Raw genomic sequence first — 23,463 nt, 5'->3', positions numbered from 1 at the left:
TCCCCGAGGGTGAGAAGCGGGGCCGGTCCCCGCCTGGGGACCCCGGCGCGGTGCCCACCCGCGCCGCTTCCCCAGGGCCGGGGGGGGTGTTGGTCGCGACACGCGGACACGCGTGAGGCGGGGGTCCCGCGCCGCAGTACCGGGGGCGGCCGCTCGGGGGCCCCCGAGAGTGGCGGTACCAGCTCCCCGCCCCACTGGGGGGGCTCGGGTCACGGGCCGGTCCCGTAGCGGGAGGGGACACGGCGGGGCGGGGGGACGACACAAAGGGAGCCACCGCTACGAGCCCCCAACGCGAGGAGGGCCGAGTATGGTGGCTGTGCTGTGATTCTGAGGGTCCGCACCTCCCCATAGGCGCACATCCCCCCACGGGGGCTGAACCCCCCCCCCCATTGGGACTGAACCTCCCCGTGCACACCCAGAGCTCTGCAGTTCCTGCTGGACGTGTGCAAGAACGCGCGCACACACACACACACAAGTCCGCAGCACCCCCTCTGCAGAGGCTGCAGCCCCAGCACGCTGGTGCCTACACGGACACGCACATGCACACGCGTGTCCCCCTGCAGGGAGCGACCGCAGCCCCCGCTGCAGCACAGGCGCAGCCCGCAGACACTGCAGCCCCTGCACACGCACCCCCGACTGCAGTCTCGGAGCACACTCATGCACACTCATGTATGCACACGCACAGCCCCGACTGCAGCCTCACGGCACACGTATGGACACGTACGGGCAGTCACGGACATGTACACGTACACACACACACACACACACACACACACACACACACGCGGAGGATCATTTCCCCCTCTCCCGGCTGAAACTCCACCCCCCCGCAGCACACGGGGCCGTGTCAGCGGGGACACACAGGGGACACGCGTGGCACGTGCTGGGGACGCACAGGGGACACGTGGGGGACGTGCCTCTCTCTGCAGAGCTGCGTTCAGGGACACACAAACACACGCTGGGGGGAGATTCCCCTTCACCCAGCCCCCTGCGAGCGGTAGGGTGCCCCTGCTCCTGGTGGCCGGGTCACAGTGATGGTGCCACCCCCGCGGTGTGGCACTGGGGAAGCCCCTCCGAGATTCCTGCTGTGCCATGGGTCACATCGAGCCCTGACAGCAGCTGTCCCCACCAGCGTGTGCACACGTATGGGTGTTGTTCAGACACGGGGGGGGGGGGGGGGGGGGCTGTATTTGTCCCCTCCGTGTGATTGTGCACATCCACACATGTGGCTGTGGTCACCCACAGGACTGGCAGTGTTTGTCCCCCTGCGTGGCTGTGCTCACACACACACATCTGTGTTTACACACATGTGTGACCATTCTCATATACACACAGAGGTTGGTTCTGTGTTACACACATGCATGGCTGTTCTTGTAGTCATAACCTGGCTGTACACATGTGTGGCTGTGCTCACACACACATCTGTGGCTGTACACGTGTGGCTGTGCTCACACACACACAGAGCTATGCTCACACACGTGTGGCTGTGCTCACACACACATGACTGGGTTGATACACAGAGCCATGTTCACACACACGTGTGACCATGCTGACACACACACAGCCATGTTCACTTACATGACAGTGCTCAAACACATACAGAGCCATGTTCACTCACATGACATGGCTCAAACATACACAAAGCCATGTTCACACACAGGCCTGGCTGTGCTCACACACACACACACACACACACACACGTTACCACGTTCACACACATGACCATGTTCACACACACACACAGCCATGTTCACACACACACGACCTTGTTCACACACACACACGGTCATGTTCACACCCATGACTGCACACACACAAGAGCCATGTTCACATACACACACACAAAGTCCCTATCCGCACACACGGGTGCCGTGTCCCCGCCGTACCCGTCCTGCCCGGGCCGGTGCCGGTGCCGGTGCCGGTGTGCCGGTACCGGTGCCGGTGCCCATCCCCGCTGCGGCAGGCCCACGTGCCGGCCGGCACCCGCCCGCACATGGCTCTGCAGCAGGGAGGCTGCTGGGGCTAAAAATGGAGCAGGGCGCACATGCCAGCGCCACGTGACGCGCATGGAGAGGGCTCCCCGCGAGAGGAGGAGGAGGAGGAAGAGGAGGAGGAGGAGGAGGGAGCTCGCTCACATGGGCTGGCACAGATGCCAACCCGGCCCCTGGCCACGACACCGTGGCCTCTCTGTGACCTGTGGGTTGGGGGAAGGGGCTAACGGGGTGGCCCCCTCCCCACTTCCTCACAGATTTCAGTTTTGGGAAGGTCAAACATGGGGTGACGGCGGAACGGGAAAGGCGAGGAGGGTTTGCAGGTGGTGGGTCTGAGGTGGGGGATCTGGAGGCTGAAGGAGTTCCCGGTGCTGTCCCGCCCCCCCACCCCCCCCGTGGGGTCCCAAGGCTGCAGAGGGAACACAAACATCAGCACGTGAGATCTTGAGGGGTGGGGGCAGGTGAGAGGGATCCCCACCTGCCATGGCTACTCCCCCTGGGGGTGCTCCCCAGACCCCCCCCACATGATGAACACACTGGGGTCCCCCCTCCCCCAGGGGTCCTGCACCCTTTTTGCACCCCCATGTCACAATATCACCCCAATTTCTGGGCCCCCGAACTCTCCTGGGGTCCTGAGACTCCCAAACTCTATCCCAGTGCACCTTTCCTGTGGCCCTGCACCCCTCAATCCTCGTGAGGTCCCTACACCCCCTGATCTTTGGGGTCTCTGCAAACTCTCGGGGTGCATTCATCCCTAAATCCCGCACGTCCACCAATCTGTACACTCCTGCTCCCCCCAATCCTGCACTTCTGGGGGGTCCCTGTATCCCCAAACCCTGCACCTCCAGACCCTGCAGTTCCTGGGGTCTCTCTGCACCCCAACACCGGTCTGGCCCATTCCGCAGTGCCAGGACACCATGGGGTGTCCCCGCCTGTCTTGGGGTGCCCCCACCTGCCGTTGGGTGCCCCGCCCGGGGCCAGGAACGCCTTGTTTACCCGATTTATCCCGTTCCCGGGGAGGGCGGACGATTCTGGCAGCGGGAGCTGCTGCCCCAGCCAAGAGCCAGGGGCTGAGCCAGGGCTGCTCCCTGCAGGAAAACACCCCAAAACCACCCCAAACCCCAACCCTCCAAGCGCTCTCCTGGCCCCCACAGCAGCACTGGAGGTCCTACCCCACCCTTCCCCCCCAGTGGGGACACATTAAAGGGGGGTCAGGGGTGCAGGACCCCTATATTGGGTGGCACCCAGCACCTTTGGTTGCCCCCCAAAGCTCAATTATGGGGGGGGGAAACTGAGGCTCGATATGTGTAGGGTGACACGGGGACACAGCTGGACCCGGTGTCCCCAAACCCACAGGGCAGCTGCAGCCCCACGGTGGCTCTGGGGGTGCTCAAGTGGGGCTGGGGGTGGAGGGTTGGGGGTCCTGTCCCTTGTCAGCCCCCGGTGTCCAGCCTGGGGGCCGAGGTAGTGATATGCAAGAACGAACCCCCGCTCCCGGCGGAGACATCCCCCCCCCCGCTTTTCCTGGAAAAGGTTCAACAAGGTAAACAAGGCTCCAGCCCCGAGTAAAAATAAACCCTCGGCACGCAGGCGCCGGCCGGGAAGCGGGGCGAGCGTCACGCGGCACGGCCACGGCACCGGCACCGGCACCGGCACCGGCACCGGGCACCGGGCACCGGCCCCACTGCCCTTCCGCTGCCTCCTGCTCCCGGGAGCAGTGGCAGGGGAAGGAAATGCGGACTGCGTCCCCCGTGGGGCTGTTGAAGTGGGGGGTGCAGGGGGGTGCACCTGGGGGGATACGGCACGGGAAAGGCAGGGGCACAGCCGATGGCACGGACGGGGTGACGGATGTGTGCCCCCCCGACAGTTCGGGCACCCCACGGCGGGTGGGGGGTACCCCGCGGGGTCCTGGCACGATGGGATGGGGCAGACCGGATTGAGGGGTAGTGACCCCTGGAAATGCAGGATACAGGGGGACAGGACCCCCAGGAAACTACAGGGATGCAGAGTTTGGGGGTGCAGGATGCAGGCGTGCAGGATTTGCGGGTGCAGGGGTGCATAGATCCGTGCAAGTGCAGGATTTAGAGGTGAATCCGGTGGCATGTGACAACCTCGAGGGGCGTTCAGGTGCCCCCTCCGTACCATGGACTGGTTGGCACAGGCACTGCCATGACGGGGTGCACAGGGAGCCGTGGGGAGCCCCCCGAGGCATAGAGACGGCCTCTGGGGGCGTTCCCGGCTCACGTCAGCGGCAGTGCCCCCCTGTCCCGGTGGCTTCGGTGGCCCCTTTCCCTCACTCTGCTCCCCATGGGTGGTCCCAGAGTCGGGATATCCCGGAAATATCCCAGCTGTGCCCAGCCTGGGGTCCCTGCTCACAGCACCTTCACCAGGACCCCCCGTACCGGGTTCCCAGCCTCACGGCGGGACCCCACAGAGAGACCCCCAAGATATTTGTCCCGTCCCTCGCAGCCCCACTCCCGCCCCGGGGATTCCTGGGGGATCAGGGTTTCAGACGAGCATCACAAGCGCCGTGTGCCGCAGCGCCGTGCGCGGGGATGTTTTCCCAATCCAGACGTGCGGCTGAGTCACGGATAATCACCGGGAACGTGCCGGGAGGGGAACGAGGAGCTGCGGGGGCCGGGGGCACCTGCACGGTCCGGGCATGGCCCTGCGGGCAGGCGGGTCCCTTCCCCCTAGGACCGCGGACCCCCCCGGGTCCCCCCGTTCCCGTGCCAGCCTGGCCCCACACATCCTTCCGGGAGCTGCCGCGGTTCTCCCGGCCGGAGGTGCCACTGCACCGCGCACCCGCCTCGTGACTCAGGGCAAGGGCACGTCCTGTGGGGTGTCGGGGTGTTCCCACTGCCCCAGTGCCTTGGGGAGCCCCCAAATCCCGGAGCCCTCCCAGCAAGCCCCGGACACCGCCAGCTGAGGGGTTCCAGAAGGTCTTTGGGGTGCAGAGCTCTGGTATTCCTCCCGTGTACTTCGCAGAGCCAGGGCACTGGAGGCCTCCCCTCCTGGGGGATTAGCTCAGAGGATTTCCCGACGCTGGCACATCCGTGCTCTACTCTTTCTCTCCTGGCTGGGGGCCAGGGCAGCGCCCGGCACATGGCACCCGGGAGGGTGCTGGCACCCCCAAAACTTCCCCACGGCGGAAGCAGGAGCACCCACGGAGCCCCCGGTGCCACCGGGCTGGGCTGGCCCCGGCCGGCGCCGCGACCCAGATCTGCCACCAGCTCTGCCCTGGCACGGTGTTGCCGCAGCCCCCGCGGCAGCCAGGAGCGGGGCCAGGCTGGGACGTGGATGCCAGGCACGTGCCACAGCGGGCACCCGCCGTGGGCAGCGTGGGGACAGCAGGGGACCATCGGGAGGGGACAGTAGGCAGGGGGGCAGCCATGCCGGGGTCTGTACCATGCACAGGCGCCCCTGGAGCGGGGGGACTGCGGTGCCGGAGCCGAACAGGTGGGCACGGGACACGGTGCCATGTAGGGTGACAAGGATAGCTAAGTGTACCCAGTGCAGGGGACAGCGCCACGCGGGGTTACCGGGGTACCTGGGTGTCCCTCGGACAACGGACAGTGTTTTGAGGGGTGACAGAAGTGTCTAGGTGTCCCCAGTGTTGTGCAGGGTGGCATCGGTGCCCTGGTATCCCCAGAGGAAGGTGCCACGCAGAGTGACAGTGCTGTGCCTGGATATTCCCGCTGCAGGGGACAGCCGGTGCCGCGGTCAGGTGTTGCCAGTGCAGGTGACAAGGTGACAGCGCTGTGCAAGGTGACAGGGCTGCCAGTGCCGTGACTGGGGGTCCCCAGTGCGGGGGATGGTGTCGTGCCAGGTGACAGATGTGTCAAGTGCTGCACCCAAGTGTCCGCAGTGCAGGGGACACTGCTGCGCTCGGGAGTCCCCAACGCGGGGACCGTGCTGTGCAGCCTGACGGGGCACCCCGTGTCCTCCGGTGCAGGTACCGGTCCCCGCGGTCCGTCCGGCGGCCCCGGTGCGGGGGTCCCCGCCGAGCCCGGGCTCCCCAGCGGCGGCGCGGGGCCGGGGCCGCCGGCGGAAAGTGTGTCACTGGGGCACGAGGCTGTCCCCGGGAATCACATGGGGGAGGCGGCGGCGCCGCGTGCGGCCCAGTGCGCAGCCGCGGCCGGTGCGGGGGGCGGCGGGGCGGGCGACGGGCGCACAACAGCCCGCACCGGGCGGCGGCGCGGCACGGCTCGGCGCGGCTCCGCTCCGGGAGGCTCACGGGGCCGGGACAGGATGGCGGCCCCCGAGGCCGGCAGCACAGGTCAGTGCCCCGCCGGAGCCCCCCACCCCCAGGACCACCGTGCGGGCACCGGCACTGGCAGCGGTCCCCAGCACCGGAGCGGATCGGGGGCCAGCGCCCCGGGACCGCGGAGAGGGGCTGCGCGCTGAGACGCGAGTTGGAGGGGTCCGGACACCGGGACCGAGGGGTCCCGCACGCCCGACCGTGCAGGATGCGCACTGGGACCGTGTCCCGGAACGGGGCTCCGTCCTACCGGGACCGGGGGGTCCTGCAGAGCGGGGTAAGGCTCGGACAGCGGGGCCGGGGTGTCCCCGGGAGGAGGGTAGGGAGGGCTGCGCGCCGATACAGGGCGTCTTGCACACTGGGGTGACGTGAACACCGGCACCGGAGTGCTACGGTGATCGGGGCAGGGGGGATGGAGACCGGACTGGGGTGTCCCGAACGCCGGAGCGTGCGGGATGCGGGGGTAGGAAGGTTGAGAACGGGGATTTGTGTTCCGGGGGGTCCCGGACAGCGGGATCGCAGGGGAGCACGGCGGGACCCGGGTGTCCCGGAGACCGGGACCGATGATTCCCGAACGCCGGAGAGTGCTGGACTCAGGGGTAGAAGGGTGACAGCAGGGATTGTTGTGTCCTGGGCAGCGGAACCAGAGGGGAATGAAATGGGTCCGGGGCAGCGGCACCGGGGTATCCCAGGAACCGGGACCGCAGGGCACCGCACAGGGATCGGTGTGTACCGGGCGGCGGGACCGATCAGGGTAACCGGAGGGGACCGCGGCGGGACCGGAGTGTCCCTATCGGCGGCACCGGGGCCACGGGACCGGGCAGCCCGTGGACGACCGAGGCGGTGCCGCGCGTGTCGGGGCTTCCTGCGCACCGGGAGGGACGGAGGGGGGGGAACCGGAGGCGGGGCCCCCCCCCCCCCGTGTCCCCCCCCCCGCACGTGTCCCCCTCCCCGCCGCTGCCACGTGCGGAGTTTGTTTTCCCCTCAGCCCCGCCCCGCCCCCTCCCATTGGTCGGTGCATGACATCAGCGATGACGTCACACACGGAACTGGGGAGGCCGCCGTTCATTGGAGAGGGGAGCCCTGTCTCCGGGGCAACGAGAAAGGCGGGTCAGAGTTTGACCAATGAGAAGCGGGTGGGCGTGGTAAAGCGTGAAGGGGCGGGGTTTAGGGGGGCCACGTGCGGCTGGAGCACGTGGGGCGGCGGCGTGAGGCCGCCTGAGCTTGGGCGGGGGGGGTGCTGCGGGGAAGCTGTTTGGGGGGGGGTTTCCTCTGTTTTGGGGTCAAGAGAGTTTCCCTCTCTCTGAGGCAAGCCCTTCTGGGGAATCCCCGCACCCCAAAACCTAGGATGAGTGTCCCGAGGCTTTGGGGTGCGGGGGTCGACCAGTTATTTTGGTGTCTTAGCAGCGGGGGGTCCTCAAGTTTAGCTGCCCTGGAGGTGGGACCCACTGTCCCCAATTCGGTGACCCCCTTTGGAGGTGGCTCAGTGAGGGGGGATGGTGACAAGCTGGCTCTGGCGCGTGGCATCTGTGCCAGCGGCACCGTGTGCGGCGGGAGACACATGGCCCTGGTGATCCCGTGTGTCCCCGACATCACCATCCACGTGTCCTAGCCCGGAGTCGTGTCCCGGTGCTGCTGTTCCTGCCCCGTGAGTGGGGTGACAACGACTGTGACTGCAGCCAGGGGCCACCCATGTGTCTCCCCCCTACGTTCTCCCCACTTTCGGGGGTCCTCACACGGCTCCTCAATCCTGAAGTGGGGACTTACCCCCCCCACCCCAGTTTGGGGGTCTGCGCTGGGAGCATCCCGGTGCCATGGGGGGGCTGCAGTGGGGGCACCCCAGTGCCGTGGGGGGCTCCGTCACGGGGGGCTGCGCCGTGGGACCGTCCCGGGAGCTGTGGTGCGGGAGCTGCAGGCACCGAGCCAGGAACGGCAGCAGTTAACTCTGTGACCTCCTGATTTCACCTCTCCAGAGGGTTCCCAGCCCACATTCCTCCTGCAGGCAATTCCGGGGTGCCCTGCCCGTGTCCCCAGCCGGCACGTACCCGGATAAACCCGGCTGTCCCCGTCCCACGTGGGGCCGTGGCCCGTGGCGGCCGGTGGGTGCGGTGCCTGACTCAGGGTGGGCGGCACACGTGCGGCGCAGCGGGATATCCACGGATCCGGGATGCATCCGGGGCGCTTCCCTGGAGATCCCACCTCGCGTGGGGCTGCGATTCCACTCTGGGGGGGCTTCCCCCCACCCCCGCGGTGGGGGAGGCTGAGCCTGGTGTAGCTCAGTACACAAGTGGCCCACCGGGATGCCCGTGGGTCTGGGAGGCTTCCCTATGGATCCCACCCCACCTGGGCTGCAGTCGCCCCCCGAGGGGTTTCCCCCTCCTCAGCTGGCAGAGGCTGAGCCTGGCACAGCTCAGTGCACGTGTGGCTCCGCGGGATGCCCACGGATCCTGATTGCCGATGGATTCGGGGTGCTTCCCTGGGCATCCCTCCCACTTCCATAAGTCGGGGGAGGCTGAGCCCGGCACAGCTCGGTGCATGAGTGGCTCGTCTCTCTGCAGGTGGGGTGATCAGCTACGTGGGCTCCAGCGGCGGCTCTCCCACCCGCACCAGCCCCGTGTCCCTCTGCAGCGACAGCTCCAACGGGAGCTCCCAGTCGGGCTCACAGCCCTTCCCCACCTACTTCCCACCGTCGCCCACCGGCTCCCTCCAGGATTCCCGCGCCTATGGCGGAGCCACACTGGCCCCCCATGAAGACGGCTCCCCTTCCTCCTCTTCGTCATCCTCTTCCTCCTCCTCCACCTCCTCTTCCTCGTACAGCTCCTCGGTGAATTTCCCCGGGGTGCAGCCGGTCCCCGCGGACGAGCGGCGTCGCAGCTCACCAAGCAAAGCCGGCAGCACCGTCACGAGTGAGTGGAGCTTCCGGGGGGGAGGTGGCGGGGGGGGGGTCTCCCCACCCCTGGACCCTGCTGACCCCTGTCCCCCCCCCAGAGCTCAACGGGATGGTGCTGCTCTGCAAGGTCTGCGGGGACGTCGCCTCTGGCTTCCACTACGGCGTCCACGCCTGCGAGGGCTGCAAGGTACCGGGATGGGGCCGGGGATAGGGCACGGAGCCCCTGTCACACTGCGGGGACCGCCAGTGATTCCCCCCGCTCGCCCCGCAGGGCTTCTTCCGCCGCAGCATCCAGCAGAACATCCAGTACAAGAAGTGCCTCAAGAACGAGAACTGCTCTATCGTCCGCATCAACCGCAACCGCTGCCAGCAATGCCGCTTTAAGAAGTGCCTGCTGGTCGGCATGTCCCGTGATGGTGAGCTCGGAGGGACCCTCGTGACGTCCCCAGCCGGGGATTCCCTCTGGGGGTGGGATTCCCCGTGCCCAGCGGGCTGGTCCCTTCCCGGGATGTCTCCAGGGCTGTATCTCCCCTCTGGAGCCGCCCCCCCGCCTGTGCTGGGTGCTGTGCCTGTCCCACTGGATGTGTCCCCCCTTCCTGGGACTCCCCCATTATGTGGGGCTGCTGTGTTCTCTCCAAGACTGGGTGTCCCGTGCCCAGAGCTGCATGTCCCCCCCATGGCCAGGGCTATGTACACCCTCCCACACAGGGTCCCCCAACACTGAGGCTGTATGTCCCTTCCTTGGATGCTTCCCCCCCACTCATATCTTTACATCCCCTGGCGGGATGGATCCCCCTATGTTTAGGGCTCTGTGTCCCCTCCAAAACCGGGTATTCCAATTTTAAAGGCTGTGTGTCCCCCGCCCCCAGGATGGGCTGCATGTCCCCTCCAAGCCCGGGGCAGGGATGCCGCCCTGCTCCCATCAGCCCCTCATGGTACAGGTCTGGAGGGGAAGGGGGGGAGTCACCGCCAGCCGCTGATGTCCCCCTAACTCCGGTGTCCCCCTTCAGCCGTGCGCTTCGGGCGCATCCCCAAGCGGGAGAAGCAGAGGATGCTGGCGGAGATGCAGAGCGCCATGGGCGGCATGGCCAGCGCCCCACCGCCGATGCCGGGGCCCGGCGAGGGTCCCGCCACGGGCGGGGGGCACGCACCGCCCCCCGGCCCACCGCCGCTCGCCCCCCCCGCCTGCTTCTCCCAGTTCCCCCAGCAGCTGACGCCGCCCCGCTCGCCCAGCCCCGGCGGGGCCACCGAGGATGTCATCGCGCAGGTGGCCAAGGCCCACAAGGAGATCTTCATCTACGCGCACGACAAGCTGGGACCCCCTCCCGCCTGCGACAGCGGCCTCCTGCGCTGGGACGCGCCCCCCGCCTGGGCCCCCGCCCCCCCCGAGCCCCGGCTGTGCCCCGCCGCCTACCCCGAGCCCCCGGCCCCGCGGGGGTGCCCCTGGCCCCGCGGCCCCAAGGACGTCCTGCCGGTGAGCGCCCGGGGGCTCCCGCTCCCCCCGGCTATTTTTGGCCGCTAATCACATTAATTCCCTTGTCCGTGTCCCTCCCCCCCCGCCATGGGGGGAGCCCCGCAGAGCCCGGGGGAGCCCCCGGTGCCCGCTGACCGCTGGTCACCCGCAGGCGTGCCCTATGAACAGCCACGTGCCCGGCCGCAGCGGGCGCTCCGTGCAGGAGATCTGGGAGGATTTCTCCCTCAGCTTCACCCCCGCCGTCCGCGAGGTCGTGGAGTTCGCCAAGCACATTCCCGGCTTCCAGGCGCTCTCCCAGCATGACCAGGTTACCCTGCTCAAGGCTGGTACTTTTGAGGTACGTCCTGGAATGGTGAGGACTTGATAGTGCCCCACAGACTGACAGGGTGCCCCATGGCATTGCCTGGTGCCCCATGGACTGGCACAGAGCCCCAAAGCATGGGAACAGTACAGTGGACCAGAACACAGCAGGAGTCCTGTGCCATTGCAGTGCCCCACATTTGAGAGCCACGGCGCCCTTGGCATTGCCGGGTGCCTCACAGCACTGCAGTGCCCCACATTTGGGATCTGTGGCACAGAGCACGGTGTCCCTGTCATGGCACAGTGCCCTGAGGACTGGCATGGAGCCCTGCAGCACTGCAGTGCTTCACAATCAGGAGTTGTAGCATGCAGCACAGTGTTCCTGCCATTATATAGTGCCCCATGGCACTGCAGTGCCACACTTTCAGGAGCTGTGGCATGGAGCATGATGCTCCAGGCATGGGATGGGACCCCACAGTTTGGGACCATGGGCTAACACAAAGCCCCATGCCCCATTGTAATGCTCCACATTTGGGAGCTGTGGCATGAAACACAGTGCCCACGGCATGGTACCCCACATTTGGTGGTCACAATGTGGATCACAGAGCCCATGGCACAGCACAATGCCCCTGGCATTGTCTGGTGCCCTGTGGCACACCAGTGCCCCACACTGGGGAGCTGTGGCATGAAACACAGTGCCCATGGCATGGTACCCCAAGTTTTGTAGTCACAATATGGATCAGGGAGCCCATGGCATGGCACAATGCCCCTGGCATTGCCTGGTGCCGCGTGGCATGGCAGTGCCCCACATTTGGGAGCCATGGCATGAAGCACAGTGCTCCTGGCATCACACAGTGCCCGTGGCATGGTACCCCACATTTGGTGGTCACGATATGGATCACAGAGCCCACGGCACGGCACAACACCCCTGGCATTGCCTGGTGCCCTGTGGCATGACAGTGCCCCACATTTTGGAGCTGTGTCATGGAAACCGATGTCCCTGGCATGAAGCACTGTGCCCGTTGCTCTGCCTGGTGCCCTGTGCCATATCCTGCCCCCTGCCCGCAGGTGCTGATGGTTCGTTTTGCATCGCTGTTCGACGTGAAGGAGCAGACGGTGACGTTCATGAGCCGCACGCGGTACGGGCTGGAGGAGCTGTGGGCCATGGGCATGGGAGACCTGCTGGGGGCCATGTTCGACTTCAGCGAGAAGCTCAGCGCCCTCGAGCTCAGTGACGAGGAGCTGGGGCTCTTCACCGCCGTTGTCCTGGTCTCGGCAGGTGGGCACAGGAGGATTTGGGGACATTGAGGAGTTTGGGGCTGGGATCAGAGGAGTTTGGAAAAGAATCGAGGGGTTTGGGGCAGGGATCACGGGGTTAGTGGGGTGTTCAGGGCATTCAGGGATGGGATTTGAGTGGCATCGATGTGATATGGGGGGAATATCAGTGCTGGGATCGGGGTGATGCTGGGGTGGGATTATAGGGCGTTTTGGGGGTGGAACTGAGGTGTCCCCTCCCCTGCCTCGTCAGACCGCTCGGGCATGGAGGACACGGCATCAGTGGAGCAGCTGCAGGAGACGCTGCTGCGGGCCCTGCGCGCCCTCGTGCTGAAGACGCGCCCGGCCGAGACCTCGCGCTTCACCAAGCTGCTGCTGAAGCTGCCGGACCTGCGCACCCTCAACAACCTCCACTCCGAGAAGCTGCTCTCCTTCCGCATCGACGCCCAGTAGTGCCCCCCCAGACCCCCTCCCCGCGCACCCCTGTACATACACCACAGCGGGGAGGGGGGAGGACACACAAAGACTTCCCCCTCCCCCGGGGCAGCACCGACCCCGTGGCGCCGGTCGGACTTGCAGGGATTCACCCCGAGGTGGGCACCAGGATGCTGGGGACCCCCCCACCCCACCCCCACCCCAAATCGGGCACCGCCCCCACGGCACCGCTGGCAGCGCCGGGGGGTCCCCTCGCCCCGACACCCCCGTTCTGGTGGCCGGGGGTGGGACGCAGAGGCCGGATCGAGCCGTGCTGGGGGGGGTGGGTCGAGGAGGGGGGGGTGGGGGGGTTTGGTTGGTTGGTTTTTTTTCATCATATATTTATTACATAAATATATAGTAAAATAGACCAGCAACAATTACCATAAAAATATCTTTCTTTAAAATCCTGACCAAAACACAAAAGGGTTTAAAATCGCACGTCACAGACTGTGATTGTCACGGGGGCTCCACGGCCCCCCAGGCCCGCGCCCCTACATTCAGCGACGCCGGCCGCGGCCCCTCCCCGGCACCCTGCATAGTGGGGGACCCCGCGTGGGGCGCGCCGAGCCGAGCCGGGCCGTGCCGGGGCTGTGCTGGGCCAGGTGCTGGCCGGGCTCGACGCCCGCGGGCAGGGGCAGCTCCGGGAGCCATGAGGTATGTGCTTGGGGGGGGGACGGGGGCGCGGGGACGGGGGGTACGCGGGGCGGGGGGTGGCCCGAGGGAGGTGGCGCAGGGGTGGGGGGCACCGGTGTGGCCCCCCGGGACCGACGCTGGATGCTGGACGTGCGATGGCGACGCGAGACGGAGACGCGGGGACGGCCCGGGGGGGAGCGTGGGGGGGAGTACAGGGTGGGGGGCGTGCGGGGGGGCAGCGGGTGGGGGGGGCCGGGCTGAGCCCCCCACCCCGGGACAAGCTGCCCCAGGGCCCCGTGTGGCCGCTCGGGGGGGGGGTCACGGGGGCTGATTAAGACACGTCCCGCGACGGCGCTGCCGTGTCGCGACGGGAGCGCGCGGTGTCACACGGAGTGTGCGCGGGAACACGCGGGCAGCGCGGGGACACGGCACCGGCACCGCAACGACATGGCACGGCACCGGAACCTCCACGGCACCGGCACCGGCACCGCGCCCTCACGGCACCAACAGGAGTTGCCATGGCACTGACATGGCACGGCCACGGCACCGACACGCGTGGCCGTGGCACCGGCATTGCACCAACGTGCCTCGCACTGGCACCGACATGGCATAACCACGGCGCTGACACAACACCAGCACGCGTGACCACGGCACCAAGATGTGTAGCCATGGCAGCAACATGGCACTGCCACGGCACCGTCACGGCCACCACCGGGCGTGGGGGGCATCACCCGGGTGCCGCGGCCCTGCCAGTGGCCCGAAGGCACGAGGTGGGACCGGTGCTGCCAGGGGTCGGGGGCGAACCCCCAAACCCTGTGCCCCCCCAGTGTGGGCGTTAGTGTTCGGCTCCTATTGCACCGCCCGCAGCTGGTGCTGCTGGGACCCCCAAACCGGGGATCCCCAAACTGGAGACCCCCAAACCGGGGACTCCCCAGCCGGGCCCCCCAGAGCCAGGCCCCTGGATGGGGGTTTAAGACATTTTGCACCAAGGTCCAATCTGGCGCTGGTACTTGGGGCTGGGGGCAGGCGCCCCTACCCAGGGCACCTCGGGGTGCCACAGCCCCGCTGTGCCCCCCAACCCAGCTGCAAGGGGTCTGGCAGGGCCCCCTGACACGACCCCATGGTTGGTGGGAGTCTGGCGTGTGGGGGTAGCCCAGCCCGGCCCCCTGTGCCTATGGGGGGGGGGACGTGTCTGGTGTTGGGATTTTCTGCTTTTAAACGACCCGTAAAAAGATTTTTTTTTTAATTACAAAAATTATATATTTTATATATATTTATATATATATATATATATATATATATATTAGCTTAGGTGGGCCCGGCCTGCCTTGCCGGCCCCCCCCCGGCCCGCACCCCCCCTCGGCCTCCGCCTGAGGTAAGAAAAAATTCACAAACCTAAATTTGGGGGGGGGGGTTTAAAAAGGTGATAAAACCATTCCCGGGTGCCCCCTCGCAGCTGTGCCCCCACCCCCACCAACTCAAGCCCCCTGTGGGATTCCCCCTGCTGGCCCCCACCTCAGCCCGGCCCCCCCAGGAGCATTGGGGGGGCAGTTGGGGGGTGCAGCCCCCCCAAAGTGCTGCTGCCGGGGGGCTGGGGCAGTAGTGCAGTTGGGGGTCCCGGGGGGGCACACAAAGCCCCCCCAGCTGGTGCCTCCGGGGCCTTTGCAACTCCTGACTGACACGACAAAACCCACGAGGACAAGGGGAAAAACAACAAAAAAAAGGACAACGGAAAATTGGGGGGGTTTGGGAGGGGGGAGTGCCCCCCCCAGTGTCCTGCAGCGCCCACCATCCGTGGCGCTTGGCACAAAAATCGTCTCCTCTCAGCCCAAAAAAGACAAGAGAACCCCCAAAACCCCAATTCTGGCCCCAAACTTGGGGATAAGGGGAGGACACAGGGGGGTCACCCCAGCCGGGGCAGACCCAGTGAGCTGGGGGGGGGGGGTCCACCAGCCCTGCACCCCGATGGGCTGGGGTCCCCCTCACCACTGCTGTGCCCCCCCTGTGCTCCCGCCCTGCTGTGGGGGAAGGGGGTCATGGCCCCCATCTTGCTAGGGGGGGGGTCCTGGCCCTCACCCCACTATGGGGGATGGGGGTCCCAGCCCCTGCCCTGCTATGGGGGAGGGTCCTGGCCCCCACCCCAGCCCCCCAAATTGCTGCCCGGCCAAAAGTGCATATGGCCACGGCCCCCCAGCCGGGGCAGCCTCTCCCTGTGCAGCCCAGAGCCCCCTCCTCTCCTCCCTGCTCTTCCTCCTCCTCCTCCTACTCCTCCTTCCAAAGTGCAGTTAGTTTAATATTTTAGCCTCTCAGGGAGGGAAATAAATGCTTAAAAAATAATAATCTACGAAGAGAAGGACAATAAAGGGAACGCTCGACCGTCGGGGCCCTTCCCTGTGCAAACAAACAAAATTCGTCAAGTCCTGGGGCGGGGGGAGGGGTGGGGGTGGCTGTTGGGGGGCACAGCAGGACCCCCACCCTGGGCGCAGCATCCCCTTGTCCTTACAGAGGGACGAGAAAGATTTGGGGGGGGGGCCAGAGCGGGGTTGGGGGGGCACAGGGTGGGGGAGTGTCGTCCCTACACCTCCTGGTCCTCGAAGACCTCGAGGAAGAGGGGGGGGAAGAGCTCGGTGGGACACTCCACCTTCATGTGCAGGAAGCGGCTGGCGTGGCAGGCGCCGATCATCCGCAGATCCGTCACCTTCATCAGCAGCTTGGGCCAGAAGTGGGGAATGTTGTGTTTGCGGTAGTTGATGTAGTGCTCAAAGGCCAGCAGATAGGTCTCCTGGCACTTCTCGATCTTCTCCACGCAGATCAGCCCCGTCCGGTCTGCAGGAACCAGGGAATCGTCACGGGATGGTGGAATCACACCATGGTTTGGGTGGGGATGTTAAAGCTCATCCAGTCCCACCCCTGCCACGGCAGGGACACCTTCCACTGTCCACCTTCCACCCTGTCCCAGGGTGCTCCAAGCCCCATCCAGCCTGGCCTTGGACACTTCCCTTTGTCAGTCCTCACCACCCTCACAGAGAGGAATTTTTTCCCAATATCCCATCACAATCTCTCCTTTTTAGTTTAAACCTCTCCCTGCTGTCCTGGCATTCTCTGTCCATGGAGGAGTCCCTCTCCCAGTCCAGAACTGCAGGGATCCTCCTTCCCACAGGGCTGAGTGTCCCACACACTCCCTGGCTGTTGGGGTGCCCACCCCACAGACCCACATCAGCCTGGCAGGGGTGCCCAGAGGACCAAGAGGCTCAGCCTGTGCGCCTGGGTGCCCACCTCATGCTCCTGGGGCTCCTCCCAGCCTGGCACAGCTGCCTGAAGCTCTGGGAATTGGGATTGCCCACCCCAAATCCACCCCAAAATCCAGGGGGCATGATTTCCCACCCTGAAGGTGTTGGGGGGCTCTGGCATCAGAGCCAGAGCTCTGTCAAACACCCCCCAGGACAGTGAGGACTTTGGGCATCAGGGTGGGTGCCCACCTAAGGCACCCCCAAATGCTGGGGGCTCTGGCATTGGGGTGCCCACCCACCACACCCCCAGGACAGTGAGGACTTGGGGCATTGGGGTGCACCTCTACATGCTGGGGGTTGTGGGCAAAGAGGTGCCAACATGATAATCCCCATGGACACCCTCTGGGCATGGGGGTGCCCACCCAATGCACCTCCAAATGCTGGCAGTTGTGGGCAAAGAGGTGCCAACACAACAATCCCCATGGACACCTCTGGGCATGGGGGTGCCCACCCAATTCCCCCTGAACTTGCAGGGGAACTCTGGCATCAGGGTGCCCACCCCACCCCTCCCAAGGACAGTGACAACTCTGAACATTGGGGTGCCCACCCAACAAACCCTCCGACTCCCTGGGTACCGGGGTCCATCACCCCCATTACCTGAGGACATGAGCAGCACAGCCTGGAGCAGGGCCACCTCGGTGTCATCCAGGTTGAAGGCAGAGAGGGACTTGCCCAGGTCGAAGATGGCATCGGAGACGACACCGAGGCCGCCGTTCTTGAGCTGCTCCCGTTTCACCGCCATCTCCCCACTCAGCGTCAGCGTCTCGCTCTCGGGGTCGTAGCGCACGGCTGCCCGCAGCGACATGATCTCCATGCAGCACCCCTTCAGCAGGATGATCTGGTCCTCACAAGGCAGCTGGGGGCAGTTTTGGAGGGGTTTGGTGTGATTCAGACCTTGATCTGAGCACCCCAGACCTCCCAAAGTCCCCAGCCTGCCGTTACCTCTGAAAACATGGGCAGTTTTTTGGCAAAGTCGACCACGCGGGTGATGGCCGGGGTGATGATTTTTGTAAACTCGCTGAACGCCTCCAGGTCGACTTTGTCCCCATCAGGCATGGAGGCCATAGGGGACTGGCCGATGTCCTCAGGCTGTGGGGGACACGGTGGTGTTGGGGAGGTGTCATGTCACCATGGGTCCCCTGGGATCACTGTGGTGGCATTGGGGAGTGCAGTGTGACTGTGTCACCCCTGGGACCCCCACAGCATTGGGCGCATTGAGGGGTGTGGTGTGACTGTGTCCCCCATGGTGGACATTGGATTTGGGGGTGCAGTGTGACTGTGTCACCCCCTGGGACCCCCATGGTGGGCAGTGGTGTTGGAAGTATGGTGTGACCATGTCCTGTCCTGGGATACCCATGGTGGCACTGGGGGTGTGGTGTGACCATGTCCAGCCTGTGGCCCCCACAGTGGTGTTAGGGGATGCAGAGTGATTGTTTCCCCTCCATGACCCCCACAGTGGACAGTGGCGTTAGGGGGTGCAGTGTGACCTGTCGCCCCTTTGGGACCCCCATGGTGGGCAGTGGTGTTGGGGGTGCAGTGTGACCCTGTTACCCCCTCCCTGGAACCCCCAGGAGGCTTTGATGTGACCCTGCCCCCACTCTGGGGCCCCCATGTCACTGGGAACAGTCGTGGCAGGATCGGTGCAGCAGCCAGGAGAGGGAGCTGCGTGACAGGGACAGTGACAGGGCCAGCGGCAGGGCCAGGCCAGGGCCACACGCGGGCACAGCTGTCCCCTTCGGTCACTGCTCACCCCTGAACCCTTTGGGGGTGACCAGCTCAAGGACACTGAGCAATGTCCCAACCCCCCTCGACTGCCCAAGGACACGGTGACATCCCAAACCCTGGCACTGCCACCATGTGTGTGCTGAGTGTGCCAGAGCCCAGCAGATCCCAGCTGGGACCGAGGTGGTGACAGAGTCCCCCCAGTGCATCCCCTCACCAGGAATTTCCGCTTCTGCTTCCAGTGGCTGCCCTGGGCATTGGTGCTGCGGTGGGCTTCTGTCACAACATGGATCAGCTCCCACTCCTCGGCGCTGGGGTTGGGGCGGTGCTGCAGGGATTTGATCATCTCCTCCTTCCGCCGCCGCTCCCGGTTCTCCTCGATCAGCTTCCTCTTGGCTACCCGCTTGGAGTCATCCAGCACCACTGCCGGGACCCCCAGCATCAGCAGGGATCCCCCCACCCGTGGATCCCACAGCTGCATCACCCCACCCCACAGTGACCCCCCAGCATCAGCGGGGATCCCCCCACCCGTGCATCCCATTGCTGCACCCACAGTGACCCCCAGCCTCCTCTGTGGCTGCTCGGGGCTCCCCAACTCACCCCCATAGCACCACGACCCCAGCCCACCTCCCCAAAGACCGCCACTATCATCTGGGATGCCCACAATCAGCTAGGACCCCCCATTTACACATCCCACCCCACTGCTGCATCTGAGATCCCAAGCTGCTCCTGCAGCTGATCTGGGTACCCCACTGTGCCCCACGGTGCTGGGACCCCACCCCACAGTGACCCCCCAGCCTGCTCCTGTGGCTGCTCCAGGCATCCCAACTCACCCCATAGCACCACGACCCCAAACCATCTCCCAAAAGCCCCATCTGGGACCCCCACAATCAGCTAGGACCCCCCATTCATACATCCCACCCCACTGCTGCATCTGAAATTCCAGGCTGCTCCTGCAGCTGATTAGGTACCCCACTGTGCCCCATGGTGCTGGGACCCCAACCTGCCCCAGCAGCCAAGCCCCCCGGTGCCCCCCAACTCACGGTCCATGGCCATGCCCACGGAGATGCACTTCTTGAAGCGGCACAGCTGGCACTGGTTGCGGGTGATCTTGTCGATGACGCAGCACCCATCGTATTTGCAGGAGTAGGTGGGGTGCAAGTTCTTCTGGATGGTCCGACGGAAAAATCCCTGGGGAGAGCACGGGGGGGGGGGACACAGTGAGCCCTGCTGAGGCCCCCCTGAGCCCCCCAAGCCCCCCTGCCCCAGCTCACCTTGCAGCCCTCGCAGGTGATGCAGCGGTAGTGGTAGCCGGTGGCCTTGTCCCCGCACACCACGCACTGTTCATCTTTGTCCAGGTAACTAGGGATGTACCCTGTGGGGACCCCCGAGTCAGGGACCCCCAGGGCACCCCAGGGTGGGCCCCCCACAGCAGGGACTCATGGGGTGCTCCATGACAGAGATCCCCAGAGCACCCCATGACAGAAATTCCAATGTCAGGCACCCCCAAGGCACCCCAAGTCAGGGATCCCCGGAGTGCTCCATGACAGGGGAACCCCAAGTCAGGGACCCCTGGAGCACCCTGCAGCAGTGACCCTCCCACACACCCCACATCAGGGCCCCCCCGGGAGCCCTGAATCGGGGACCCTCTGCGCACACCACATCAGAGACCCTTGGCACATGCAGCTACACCCCCCATGCCAGGGATGCCCACTACATCCTCCCCTCTCTGTGCCTCAGTTTCCCCTCTGTCTGCACCGTGCTGTCAGCCCTGCCACCGCCCCTGGCCCAGCAGGGGAAGGGTTAAGGCTGGGGGTGTGTGGAGGGTGCCCGAGCCCCCCGCACCAATAAAGCCCCCATTATCCCATTATCCAGCCGGGCACCGGCAGCGGGGGGGGGGGGTCCCCGTCCCCCTGGCACACAAAGACACACTGTCCCCGCTGCTGTCCGGGGTCCCCCTGCCTGGCAGCCCGGGGACCACCCCCCCGCCAGAGCCCCCCCACCACCAACTGCTCAGGGAAACTGAGGCACAGATCATCTGTGACACATGGGGTGGTCCCCAGCACCCCCAGGAGCCCACCCTCGTGTTTTGGGGGGAGCAGGACATGGGAATCCCCGAGGGGTGGGAGAGATGGGGAGGGGGCTGAACGCCTGGGTGCGCCCTGTAGAGAGCACCCACAATTCGGAGAGTGTCCCCAGCACCCCAGGAGGGCTGCACCCACCCGGGATCCCACAAACGCAGGCGTGGGGACCCCTCGAGCCCACTGTGCCACTCGGCAGGCACTGGATGCGGGGGTCCCCGGGTGTTCCCACCCTCAGGGAGCGGGGCGGGTGCAGGGGATGGGCGGGAGCCGCACGCCCGGGTTCCCCCCGGCCCTCCCCCGGCAGGTCCCGCCGGCGCCGGCCGCTCCCCGCCGGGGAATGGGGCAGGGCGGGGGGCAGCGCCCGCGGGGCCCCCCTTATCGCCCACCCCAGGGCGCTGCCGCCCCGATAGCACCGCCCCGACCCACGGGGCGCCGAGGGGGCAGAGACCCCGGGGGACCCTGCAGGGATGTGGGGTGCGGAGGGGACTCTGGGGTGCCCGGGACAAGGGGTGACCCTGCGACCCTGGCAACGACATGGGAGCCCACAGGGGACAAGGGGTGTCCGTGGGACTCCGGGGAACCCAGCCGAGACCTGGGGTGTCCGTGGGACACTGGGGTGCGCAGACACAGGAATCTTGGGGTGCCCATGGGGGACGAGGGGTGTGCATAGACTTTGGGGGACCCAGGTGACACAGGGGGAGCCTGGCAAGGATTCAGGGCCCCCAGGGTGGTCCATGAGGGGCCTGGGTGAGGCGGGGGTGCCCAGCAGGGCCAGGGGGTGCCCGGGGGGGTTCAGAGGAAGCCGCGGGTCGCTCCCCGTACCTGACATGCTGCTCTTCACCAAACATTGGCTGCTCTTTCTTTTGCGCTTCCCATCCAGCCACCTACGGGAGCGTGGGGGGGGACAGGCTGGGACGGTGCCCAGCGCATTCCCGCTGCCCCCCCAAAATTCTAACAGCCCCCCAAAATCCTCCTCGGACCCCTTTCTCGGCTGGGAATTGGGCAGCCCCCGCCCGGGGGTCCCAACGCGGCGATGTCGCGGGTGGGGTCCGGCCCTGGGGTGCGGCTTGGGGGGGTTGGAGAGGGCCCTGGGGACCCCCCCAACCGGAGCAGCCCTCCCGGGACCCCCCCTCCGGGACACGGCACCGCCCCGGGGGGGTGGGACCGGGCGGGGGGGGGAAAGGAGGGGAAGGGAAGGGTGGGGGTGGGGGAGTGGAGGAAGGGTGGGGGGTGGGGGAGGGGCGGGTGAAGGGTGGGGGAAGGGGCGGGTGGGGGAGGGGCTCATTCACAGTCAAAGACAAAATGTCCTTTTGGCTGAGCGGGGAAGTGACGTCATCGGGGGCTCAGCCAATGGCGGGCGGCGGGGGTCCGCGCGCGCCCGTCCCCGCGGGGTGGAAGGGGGGGGGGCGAGGCGGGGGGGGATCGGCACCTGCGGGGGGGGGGCAGGGGGGCGACCCGGGGACACCGCACACCCCCCCCAGGGGGTCTTCAGCCCAAGGTGACCCCGAAATAGCCCCGGGAGGAGGGGGGGGCGAGGGGCCTCCGCGGGGAGAGGCACGAGTGGGGGGGACATGGAGGGGGGGGCACGAGTAGGGACACCCGGGCATTGACACACCTGGTGACATGTGGGGTGCAGGGGGGACATCCGGGACATGTGGGGATGATACTCAGAAGGGAAGGGTGCGTAGGGATGGTTGGGGACATGTGGGGTATGGGGGGGGAGCTGGGGGTCAGCTGGGGTGCACAGGACATGGGGACACCTACAGAACGTGCGTGGGGACACATGGGGGGGACGGGGACACAAGGGACACCCAGGATAGAAGGACACACGGGGCACGGACTCATACACAACCACCCAGGGACACACGGACACAGAGGTGACCGTGCAGGGGGACACGCCGGGCACGAGGACACAAGGACAGAGTGGGCACAGGGGTGCAGCAGGGATGGGGACACTTGGGGACACACACGACATCCGGACACAGAGGGCACAGCCAGGTGCAGGGACACCCCAAGCACAGTGCCACACGTGTTCCCCGCGTGTCCCCGTGCTGATGTAGGGGCTCACCGGGTGTCCTCTGGCTCCGACAGCGGGTCCAGGGTGCTGGGCTTCTGTTCCATTCACCGCAATTCCATCAAGGAGCGCTCAGCACCGACCGGGGGGGCTCCGGCGCCACGCGGGGGCCACGGCGGGGTGGCCACGGCGGGGCGGCCACGGCGGGGGGGCCACGGCGGGGGGCTACGCCGCGCACCCCATGGTGCCCCTCAGTGCTCAGCACCGCGCAGCATCCCGGGCCGGACCCTGCGGGACGGCGGCGTCAGCCCGGACCTCCGGGAGCGGAGAGGGACCAGTCCTAGGGGACACAGAGGGGACCCCGAGGAGCTGTGGTTGCTGGGGAGGGGGGTGGGTGCGAGTGTGCAAGGACGTGTGGAGTGTGTAAGGGCGCCCAGGGCTGGGCAAGGGCATGAGGGACGTGTGAGAACACAAGGAGAGAGCGACGTGCAGGGTGTGACAGCAGCGGGGCTGGGCCAGAGGGCAGAGCGGGGTGAGAGTGTGCACGGAGGGGACGGGGGGGGGGGGGTGGAAATGCACAGGTGTGAGAAATGCACAGGTGTGCAAGGCTGTGAGAGCATTAAGAGAGGGGAAGAGTGTGCAGGGTTGGGGAAGAGCATGCAGAGATGTACAAGAATGTGCACAAGCGTGTGAGCTGGGTGTGCCACACCGTGGGAGAGCATGCACATGTGTGCAGGGCACGTGTGAGTGTGTGCATGGGTGTGCAAGAACATGTACAGGTGTGTGAGAGCATGCACAGGTGTGCAGTGCATGTGTAAGAGCGTGGACAGGTGTGCAGGAACATGTACAGGTGTGTGAGAGCGTGCACAGGTGTGTGAGGCTGTGGCAGCATGGAAGGCGTGTGAGAGAGTGTGTGCAGGGTTGTGCAAGGCTCTGTGAGTGTGCACAGGCGTGGATGGGTGTGCAAAAGCACAGCCAGGGGTGCAAGGCTGTGTGAGAACATGCCCAGGGCTGTGAGTGTGCAGCAAAACTCAAACACACACAGATGGGAG

At 66.1% G+C, this 23,463-nt stretch overlaps 2 protein-coding genes across 2 annotated transcripts; one reads left to right on the top strand and one right to left on the bottom strand.

Annotated features, from left to right (window-relative positions):
* The first annotated feature begins 6,189 nt into the window (after positions 1-6,189).
* On the top strand, positions 6,190-12,961 carry NR1D1 (nuclear receptor subfamily 1 group D member 1). The gene is made up of 8 exons (XM_050985778.1): positions 6,190-6,270; positions 8,811-9,158; positions 9,241-9,329; positions 9,414-9,558; positions 10,153-10,616; positions 10,768-10,953; positions 11,985-12,195; positions 12,445-12,961. Exons 1-8 carry the CDS (start codon positions 6,243-6,245, stop codon positions 12,642-12,644), a joined length of 1,671 nt encoding a protein of 556 aa, XP_050841735.1. The 5' UTR covers positions 6,190-6,242; the 3' UTR covers positions 12,645-12,961.
* Positions 12,962-14,960: 1,999 nt separating this feature from the next.
* On the bottom strand, positions 14,961-22,611 carry THRA (thyroid hormone receptor alpha). The gene is made up of 8 exons (XM_050985823.1): positions 22,466-22,611; positions 21,220-21,281; positions 19,588-19,688; positions 19,357-19,504; positions 18,531-18,736; positions 17,534-17,680; positions 17,189-17,447; positions 14,961-16,127 (listed from the first exon to the last, which is right to left on the bottom strand). Exons 1-8 carry the CDS (start codon positions 22,516-22,518, stop codon positions 15,877-15,879), a joined length of 1,227 nt encoding a protein of 408 aa, XP_050841780.1. The 5' UTR covers positions 22,519-22,611; the 3' UTR covers positions 14,961-15,876.
* Positions 22,612-23,463: the final 852 nt, after the last annotated feature.

The sequence above is a fragment of the Serinus canaria genome, chromosome 27 (assembly GCF_022539315.1).
Source record: "Serinus canaria isolate serCan28SL12 chromosome 27, serCan2020, whole genome shotgun sequence".
In the NCBI taxonomy this organism is placed as follows: domain Eukaryota; kingdom Metazoa; phylum Chordata; class Aves; order Passeriformes; family Fringillidae; genus Serinus; species Serinus canaria.
Note: the sequence above shows the minus strand (reverse complement) of the source record. Positions and strands in the feature narration are given on the sequence as shown.

What these genes read in the sequence shown, in the direction of transcription:
- NR1D1 (XM_050985778.1), top strand. Translation starts at nt 6,243, where the DNA reads ATGGCGGCCCCCGAGGCCGGCAGCACAG. An exon ending in ACGCCTGCGAGGGCTGCAAG is followed by an intron (nt 9,330 to 9,413) that starts GTACCGGGATGG and finishes CTCGCCCCGCAG; the next exon opens with GGCTTCTTCCGCCGCAGCAT. An exon ending in CGTTGTCCTGGTCTCGGCAG is followed by an intron (nt 12,196 to 12,444) that starts GTGGGCACAGGA and finishes CTGCCTCGTCAG; the next exon opens with ACCGCTCGGGCATGGAGGAC.
- THRA (XM_050985823.1), bottom strand. Translation starts at nt 22,518, where the DNA reads ATGGAACAGAAGCCCAGCACCCTGGACCCGCTGTCGGAGCCAGAGGAC. An exon ending in TCGGAGCCAGAGGACACCCG is followed by an intron (nt 21,282 to 22,465) that starts GTGAGCCCCTAC and finishes ACGCTCCCGTAG; the next exon opens with GTGGCTGGATGGGAAGCGCA. An exon ending in TGTGCTGCTCATGTCCTCAG is followed by an intron (nt 16,128 to 17,188) that starts GTAATGGGGGTG and finishes TGGTTCCTGCAG; the next exon opens with ACCGGACGGGGCTGATCTGC.